The 9,716-nt window shown below is 40.0% G+C and overlaps 1 protein-coding gene across 1 annotated transcript; it reads left to right on the top strand.

Moving 5' to 3' along the window:
- Positions 1-6,597: 6,597 nt before the first annotated feature.
- Positions 6,598-9,252, top strand: LOC134368194 (leucine-rich repeat-containing protein 14-like). The gene is made up of 3 exons (XM_063084738.1): positions 6,598-6,887; positions 7,671-7,952; positions 8,739-9,252. Exons 1-3 carry the CDS (start codon positions 6,598-6,600, stop codon positions 9,250-9,252), a joined length of 1,086 nt encoding a protein of 361 aa, XP_062940808.1.
- The last annotated feature ends 464 nt before the right edge of the window (positions 9,253-9,716 follow it).

The following is a 9,716-nucleotide window of genomic DNA, read 5'->3' as shown; positions in this document are numbered from 1 at the left end:
ACACCAAAGACTCACGCCAAAAGTGGAGATTAAACTTAGGATCCAGGGTCTCACAAAGTGGTTTCCAAATATCCAGGATGCAATAGAAATTCACCACACCAAGAACCAAGAAAATGACATGCTGAATAATAAAAGACAACCTACAGATGCCAACACTAAAGTGAATAAGATGTTGGAATTTTCTGACGAGCTTTGGAAGTGACCTTGAAATAATTCTTCAGCAAGCAATTACAAATTCTCTTGAAATGAGTGACAAAATTGGAAACCTCAGCCAAAAAAAATTGAAGTTATGAAAAAGAAACAAGTGGAAATTACAAAACTCAAAAAATACAAAAACGAAAAAAAAAAAAAAAGAAAGAAATGTTGCCAGATGGGATCAATCGTAGAGTGGAGATGACAGAAGATAGAACCAGTGAAATTGAGGACATGTCATTAGAATGTACCTAATGTAAACAACACAGGAAGAATAGACTGAACAAAAATATCATGGCCTCAGAGAATTGTGGAAACATAACAAAAAAGCTCACATTCATACTGTCTGATTTGTAGAAGGAGAAGAGAGAGAGAGAGAGAGAGAGAGAGCGAGGAATAAAAAAAGTATTGGAAGAAATAACGGTTGAAAACTTCCCAGATAAGGCATAATGATTGGAAAGAAAGAAATAAAAATATCCCTATTTTCAGATGACATGCTATATATTCTAAAGACTCTTCAAAAACAAAATTCTAGAACTAGTATGTAAGTTCAGCAAATTGGTGGGATACAAGGTTCACACACACAAATCAATTGCATTTGTATACAGTAACAACGAAACTGTGGAAACTGCAATGTAAAGCACAATACCATTTACAAATGCTCTAGAGAAAATAAAATTGTGGTTTATAAATGTAACAAAACATGTATAGGCCCTATATCCTGCACATTCCAAAACACCGATGAAAAAAATCAGAGACCTAAATAAATGTAGACACATATGTGGTTGTGGATTAGAAGACTCAATACAGCAAAGATGTCAATTCTCCCCAAGCAGAGCTATAAGTCTAATGTAATTTCTATCAAAATTCCAGCAAGGTATTTCAGACATAGAGAAGCTTATTCTAAACTTTATATGGAAATACGCAAACCCTAGAATAGCTAGAAACATGCTTGATGAAAAATAATAAAGTGAAAGAAATTACTCCGTTTTATGTTGATCGTACTGCATAGCTACAGCAATCTAGACAGTGTGGCACTGGCAGAGGAGTGAACACATATATCAACAGAACAGAATGTAGAACCCAGAAATAAACCTACTCAAATACGTTCAACTGATTTTTGAGAAGAACACATAAGCAATTTAATGCAGGAAAGATAGACTATTGCACAAATGATGCCGAAGTGCTTGGACATCCATAGGCAAAAGTAAAATGAGCCTTTAATAAAAAAGTAAAAATGAGCCTTTATCGAAACCTCACAACTTATACAAAATTTAACACACAATGGGCCACAGGCTTAAATGTAAAATGTAACACTGTAATAGTTTTGAAAACATCAAAGGAGAAACTCTTTGGGATCTAGGGCTAGGCAGAGTTCTTTGACTTGACATCAAAAGCACAATAAAAAACAATCAATAAATTAGACCTCACTGAAATTAAAAACTTTGGCACTGTTAAAGACCTTGTGAAAGGGATGAAAATAAAAGCTACAGGCTGGGAAAAGTATTTGCAAGCCACTTATCCAACAAAAGAGTAGTATCTAGAAAGTTAAAATAACTCCCAAAACTCAACAATAAACAGTCAAAGAATCCAAGTAGAAAATGGGTGTCTCAGTCCAATTTCTGTTGCTTGTAAGAGAATACCTAAAACTGGTTAATGTAGAAAGAAACGGAATTTATTTCTTTCAGTTTTGAAGGCTGGGAAGCCTAAGGTCTAGGGGGCACAACTGGTGAGGGCCTTCTTCCTGGTGGAAACTATCTACGGAGTCCTGCGGCAGCATAGGCAATCACCAGTCCACACCCATGAGAACCCATTAAACCATTAATCCATTATTTCATAAATGGGTTAAACCATTCACGAGATCACAGTCCTCACAAGCTTATCACCTCTTAGAGGCTCCACCTTTCAACACTGCCAAATTGGGGGAATCAAGTTCCCATGTGAGCTTTGGAGGGGACAAACGTTCAGATCTTAGTAATGGGCAGAAGACACGAAAACATTTTTTTTTTTTCACGGAAGAAGTTATACAGGTGGCAAATAAGCACACGAAAATGTCTCCAATATCATTAGACATCAGAGAAATACAATTTAATAGAATGGTGAGATATCACTACGCACATATTAGAACAGCTAAAAAAAAATAGTGATAACACCAAATACTGTTGAAGATTTGGGGAAATTAGATCACTCATACATTGCCGGTGGAAATGTAAAATGTTTCAGCCACTTTGGAAAGCAGCATGGCAATTACTTTAAAAATTAAACATGAACTTAATATGCCAGCCAGAAATCTGTCTTGTGGGCTTTTAGACCAGAGAATTGAAAGCTTAATTTCGTACAGAAACTTGTACATGATTGTTCACGGCAGCTTTATTTGTAAATAGCTAACAAGTGGAAATAACCCAAATGTCCTTGAACGGATGAATGGCAAAACAAACTGTGTTGCATGTGTACCATGGAATACCCCTCAACAATAAAAAGTGACAGACTCTTGACAAATGCAGAAATTTTGATGGATCACCTGGGAATTAAGGTGAGAAAAAAAAAAAAAAAGCCTATCCCCCAAATTACATGCAATTCCATTTATTTATTTTTGTAATGGCAAAATATTGGAAATGGAGACAGTTTGTAGTTTCCAGGCGGTAGGTATGGGGAATTGTTCTGGGAAGGAGATGGGTGTGGTAATAAAATGGCACCAGTCGAGGGACTTTTTCGGTCATAAAACTGTTTATTACCTTGTCTATTGTGGTGTATACATGGACCTGTGCATGTGATAGAACTTCATAGAACTAAATACACGCACACATACAGACACACACTCAAGTAAAACTGGGAAGATCTGAATAAGATCAATGGATATCATTGGTGTCAGTATCCTGGTTCTGATATTATACTATAACTTTACAATATGCTAGCATTGGCGGAAATTGGATAAAATGTACCTTGGATCCCGATGCAATATTTCTTGCAATTGCATGTAAATCTACGGTTATTTTGAAATAAAAAGTTAAAAAATCTCCTCATCCACCTGGAATCTATGGTGCATTCCTTTCCTATTGAAATTGCATGGATCCTGAGATAAAGTTTTGCGGCAGAAAAGTAAATTTCCTTTATTTAAATTTCTTTCTTTCTTATTATCTCACTACTAACCTTAGAATTACGATTCAGAAGGAAGATGTCATAAGGAGTCATTCACACAATTTAATTAAACTGAAAAATGAAATTAGAGCTTTTCTTACAAAGAGTAATTCTGATTAGATTTAATATTGTTTTTTCAGTGAGGCCTAAATTTCCAAATAAGTCGTCTGCTGAACATTTTCCATAAATTGATTAAACTATATTTGCAGCACCAAGGTTTAGAAAAAGTGTAATTTTAGCACATATAAATATACAAGATGCCATAAATTACATCCTTTAAAAAAAAATGAGAAGTCTGTCTTAAAAATTCTTTTAGGGGTTATAAGAGAGAAGGAAACATAAAAAAACAACACTACCTTAAAATTCGAATTATATTTCTTTATTTTATTTCTTTCTTTATTTTTTTTCTTGTCACCGCACCAGTATCCCTACATAGGATCCGAACCCTCGGCCTCGGCGCTCCCAGCGCCGCTGTGCTCCCAGCAGCGCACTCTCCCGAGTGAGCCACCGGGTTGGCCCAAAGCTCTACTTTGAAAAAGTCTCTGTGCTGTTCTGACCAACCAATGATTCACCTAGAGACAGGGTTAAGTGCTTTCTCATCCTACCCTGCCTGGCTGCCCTCAGTACAAGGGGCACTCTAATCTCACCTTTCAAAATTGCTTTCTGTTCAGGGTTCCCCAGGCAGTATCTGACATTAGGTTGGGCTGGTGTCCTGTCCTTCGAGGGAAGGAGAACAGGCTTTCTAATCATCCATTCCAAGGGTTTTTTTTTTTTCTTCTTGACACCCTAAGCACTTCAACTCTGTATCATTTAAAAAGTAATACCGAGTTCACAGTGAGTTAAAGATTTATATTGTCTTTAACATTCTTCTGATAAATAGTATTGACAAGGCTTACTGTTCCTTTCCACTGAAGCACAATTTAAAGCGCAGTGTGGTTTAAGGCTTACGGCAACTTCTTGGAATTCGCAAAATACGTTCAAGAGATAGAGACTGGGAAGAAACCCAGACCTCCTGACCCTCAATCCTGATAACTTGACCAATGACAATTATTATAATCATCCACTTATCAATCGCATTGTAATTGCTACGAGGAAACGTAAGACACATCTGATAAGGTGACCAGAGGTGTGAATTAAATAAGGAAGGTGGCTATAGGGACCTGTGGGGGCAGAGTGTTACAGGAAAACTCGTAATGGGATAGGGGTATGCTTGGTGAGTATGTGTTAGAGGAACAAAGGAAGCTAGTGTGGCTGGAGAAAAAAATCATTCATTCATTTCACAAATATTCAAGTATCCATTGAACCAGGGACTGCTCTGGGCACTTAGAATACATTAATGAGCAATGGACAAAGATTATTGCCCTCCTGGAATTTGTATTTTCCAGCACGGGAGACAAGATAATAAAAAACAAAGACAGCATATGAGTAAAATAAATGGTATCCCAAAGGTGGTAAATTCTGTTTAAGAGAAATAAAAACCAGATAGGGAAGAAGTGGAACCAGGAGTGAGAGGTGAGGATTGGACGTGTAAACAAATATCCTGCAACTGATAGTACCATTATTAGATGGGTGGAAGTTTTCTCCTTTGTGCTGTCTTTGTCAGGCGCAAGTGTAAATGCTATGCTGGCTTCACTGCACAGAGGTCAGAACACACTTTTCCTGTCTTTGGTCTGGTCTCGATTCCCTTCTTAATACACCAGAGAACCAGGGACACCACTGCCTGATAGCCTTTTGTCATCGAGTGCGTACTCATTTTGAAGTTATCACCCCCTGCTACACGTCCACTAAATTTGGGCGTTAGTTGTCTGGGCTTGAGACCCTGCCTGGTAGAAGCCCTGGCCACGCAGTGCCCAGACCACAGGCAGTGACACTTTTCCCGGAAGATCTTAGCCGGTGGGGCAGGCACGTGCTCAGAATCTTTCCACCAGCTCCGAGCTGAAGGGAACGCGGCTCCTTACCGCAGGCCACGAGCTTGGCCCCCCGCTTCCCTGTATGGAACTGATTGGTCGAGGCAGGTCACGTGACCCAGGGTTAGCCAATGGAAGTCCTCTCCAGGATGCTTTAGCCTGGAGAAGAAACTGACGGTTAAAACGTGGGGGCCACCAAGGCTGGGGCCTTGTTTGCGGCAAGTTCCTGGGGACTCCAACTGCTGCGGTCCTGGATGCTTCCCAAGTTTTTTCTGACTCTTCTTCATCCAATTAGGTTAATTACAGCAATATTTTTTTTGTAAATTAAACCCATTTTGGCGTAAATTACCTAGGGTCAAGGTTTACGGATTAAAAGGAAAGGCCGTCCAGCTGTTCAGTGGTCCACTTTCCACTCCACCCTCTATGAGTCCTCATGTGTGATTAGCTCCAATTGCATGGATAATCAGTTCATGCGCGCTCTAAAATTCTTCAAACAGCCTTTGTCTTCTTCAAAAAGTTAAGCTTCTCCTTTGCACCTTGGTTTTGTTTGTGGTTAATTTTGATATGTTAGCGTTTTAAATGTGAGATATTTCCCTTTCTATTGTATTTCATTTCTTTTATGCTTAAAAATGATTTTCTCATCTGAAGAGCAGCTGCATGTTGAAGATGACTGGTTTCATTTCTTTGCTATAATGGCCTCTCTAAAGCAATTTGATTTTGTAATTATAGGTGGGGGGCACGGGGTATAATCACAATTTGTGGAAATGAACGATATGTAGTGAGCCTTTATCCATCTTTCTATCCATCCCTCTAACTTTGTTTCAATTGGTTAAACTATTAAACAGTGTGGTTTATAGAAAACCATCCCTTTAGCCACAGATTTGGTCCATTTTTAATTCTTTGTTTTGAAATAATTTTAAACTTACAGAACAGTTGCAAAAGAAATTGTACAGGGAGCGTTCGTCCAGATTTCCCTAATGTTAACATCTCATATAGCCATAGAAAAACTACTGAAACTAAAAAAATTAATATCAGTGCAATATTACTATATCTAATATACAGAATTTATTTGAATTTCACCAGTTATCCCATAATGTCCTTTTCTATCCTAGGATCCCATTCAGGATACCTCGTTGTATTTGTCTGTCATTTCTCCTTACTCTCCTCCAGGTTCACAGTTCCTCAGTCTTCACTGGTCTTTCAGAAGCCTGACACTTTTGAAGATACCGGTCAGGTATTTTGTAGAATGTCTCTCAACTTGGGGTCGTCTGATGTTTTCTTATAATTAGATTGAAGTTATGCATTTGTGGCCAAAATACATGTTTTATTCTCCTCTTCACTCTGAAGCAGGTTCATAAAGATGGACCAAAAGACCCCAGCCACACTACTAGAGCTTGCTACAAAAAGTCTGCTGAGTAATGAGCCTGCAGCTATCCATGCCCTTGAAGAGCTCCCAAGAGACACGTTCGTTCAGTTTCTCACTGCTGCGTTCTTGGGTGGTCATAAGAAGGTACTGAAGGCAATGGTGAGGATTTGGCCCTTTCCCTGTCTCCACGTAGGAACATTGAGAGTATGCGAGTCACAATATGATAATTTGGAAGCCATGATTGATGGCCTGCAGATCCTTCCTGCCCAGATCTCTTCTTTCAGGTAAGACTATGTATAATAGAGACACAGTGAGTCAGCAGGAGGGTATGCTGGAGCCTGGAGTAGGAGAGGGCTTAACCGTCTTTGAAAAGTAGTTATTGGTGAATCCTGAGGATCTCTGTGAAGCAGTCAGTGGAACATTTGGGGTCACATTAAGGACTCTAATGTCTTACCGAGTTGATTATGGTATATAAGGAACTGAGGATACTATTAATAGATTTACCTATCGGATATGATTACACAGAAGAAGGAAATGGGCATTGAGGCTGGGGATTATCAGAAGAGAAAAAAGGTGGGGAAAAGACAGAAAGATGCTAAATTTTTGTGGAAAAAGACTTGTTGGTAAATGGTGTATGGAATGAAGACCAGGGATAAAGGGATTTTGTTTCTGCTTCCCCTGATTGATCCTGTTGGTTTGTATTAAAATCAACTGCCTCTCAGATATTCTGTCTCCTCCTCTTCTTACAGGGGGCCGAAACTGAGGATTCTAGATTTAAGGCAGGATCCAGGCTGCAGGACCACATGCTCTGAGATCAGGACCACATTCCCTTTCTGTTTTCATTCATGTGCTTACTCTCAGCACTCTATCACGAAAATAGAAGAAGCCCAGCACAGTGTTAGGTGCCCCGGAACTGTAAATTCAGAGTCTGAGCCTCAGTCATCCAGGAAATCCATGGAATTATTAGTGGATGTTTCCCTTGATGGTACCTGGAGAACGGCGCGATTTCTTTCTTTACTTCGGAGTAAAGTTGAGCAGAGCTTTGGGACTTTGCACCTCTGCTGCAGATATAGGCAAATTGATAAAATGCCTGTTTGTGAATGTGTCCTGCAGTTTCTGGATATGGGATGCATTGATCACCTGGAAGTGGATGAGATTTATCTGAATGAAATCACCACATTTTTGGCTCAGATGACCCACCTCCACAGGCTTAGTATGTCTCACATCCCTTTTACATCTTTTATGAGGAGAAGCTTTGAGACGTTTCTCAACCATCTTGTGCAGATGGACACCCTTCAGGAGATCAGCTTGTCTTACTGCCACACACATCGCCTTCACAAACTGCTCAGGTGAGGAGCTGGGGGAACACCTGGGTTCCCTCAACCACGCCAATGTCCCTCAAGCAACCATTCTGGGATATTCCTAATCTCCTCGTAACACATTTCTTCTTCCACCTCAACATGGCCACTGCTGGGAATATGAAACTGGCCAGGCTAGAGAAACTAGAAAAGTAAGCTGTGCTTATTCATTCAGTCAGTCGACCATGTGCAGACACCATGATAACTCTGTAGATACATTGGTTAAAAAGGACACAGTCCTTCTCCCCTTGGAGTTTACAGCCTTTTAGGGAGGAAGGGGTGGCATTCAGATGGGGAAATGATTTATGCTCTAGCACTGATGCATTTCCTTGTGGTCTGGCCACAATAGTTAACACTGCCAGATCATTTTGCTCCTATATTTTACCCAAGCGTTAGGTCCTGAATAGAGAACTTGTCATTTGGGTTTTGGTCAAAGGGAATCCTTAGTTGACTGCTTTCCCAGATCCATCCCCACAACTAAATCCACCATTGATTACATTGTAAGTATTAAGTGCACTAAAATTTTTTCCACTTAATCTTTCAAACAACTCTGCATAATAGTTGCTATTGTGCATGTTTTAAAGATTTTAAAAACTGTATCTCCAAATAGAAAAGTAACTTTCTTAGAGTCTGATTCCAAAGCCTACATTGTTAACTGCTGTTGCAACATATGTGCAAGTTAGTTTATTCTAGAGCCGTAGATACCTCTAACTCAGGACTCTTTGTCCTGGTCCAATCCTCATTGAGCAGAAATAACTTTCTGTTTTCTGTCTACAGATGCCTGCCACCTCAGTTGGATGCATTGTATCTCTCTTTCTGTCGACTTTCTAACAGAGACATCACTGTCCTGTCCCAGAGCCCTGCAGCCACCCATCTAAGATTGCTGAGTCTCAGCAACGTCGAGATATCCTGGGAACTTTCTGAGTCCTTCCAGACTCTGCTGGCAAGTGTCTCAGGCACCCTGGAGTATCTACAGATAACTAGTTGCCTGATAACTGATTCTACTCTCACTGCTGTCATTCCGGCCCTGAGCCGCTGTTCCCACCTCTGTGTCTTTAGCTTCGCCTCCAACCCCATTACAATGCGTGTGCTCACCAGTCTTCTGCAGCACTTAACAAACCTGACGGAGCTGAAGCGTGTAATTTATCCTGTCCCTGTCCATTGCTATGAACAATTACATGATCTTAGCAGTTTGAACCAACAGAAGCTTTCTGAAGTGCAGGCCCAATTGAAGGCGATGCTGCAGGCGGTAAAGAGGCATGACATGCTCTGGACCACTTCTCCTGAGTGATTTTTGCGGTACAAGGACTTCTTTTAACACTGACGTGTGGCCGTTAAAGCACGTAGTGTTCTCACCTGATGCCCAAGCTTTAGAGACACATATGTAAAAATTTATAGTTCCAGGAAACTGGTGTTAGGAAGATCCCATGTGTAACTGACCTCTATAAAAATAAAGAACTCTAAAGAAAACAGAGGGCTTTGAGAGTTCCTATGGGTCTCTTACCCATTGTCCTCCAAATCCTCCTCCTTGCTCCTGACCACAGTGTTGGGTATGTGACATTGGCTGACCTAGTCATGGTATACCATTTCCCTGTCCAGACTAATTGGTTCACTTGTGGGTACTTGACACAGGTCAAAAGAGTTGAAACCTTTTCTTGATGATATTTTGGAATAGCTGGTGGTTATTGAAGCCAATAATTTTACCCTCCAAGGTCCTTTAAACTTCTCATATTTATGATGGCCTTAGGCTGCTTA

Source organism: Cynocephalus volans, chromosome X (assembly GCF_027409185.1).
Source record: "Cynocephalus volans isolate mCynVol1 chromosome X, mCynVol1.pri, whole genome shotgun sequence".
In the NCBI taxonomy this organism is placed as follows: Eukaryota; Metazoa; Chordata; class Mammalia; order Dermoptera; family Cynocephalidae; genus Cynocephalus; species Cynocephalus volans.
This window is presented reverse-complemented; position numbering and strand designations above follow the sequence as displayed.

Excerpts from the sequence above, each read along its gene's own strand:
- LOC134368194 (XM_063084738.1), top strand. The coding sequence starts at position 6,598 with ATGGACCAAAAGACCCCAGCCACACTACTAGAGCTTGCTACAAAAAGT. Across the intron at positions 6,888-7,670 it reads GCCCAGATCTCTTCTTTCAG|ATATAGGCAAATTGATAAAA; the intron begins GTAAGACTATGT and ends CCTCTGCTGCAG. Across the intron at positions 7,953-8,738 it reads CGCCTTCACAAACTGCTCAG|ATGCCTGCCACCTCAGTTGG; the intron begins GTGAGGAGCTGG and ends TTCTGTCTACAG.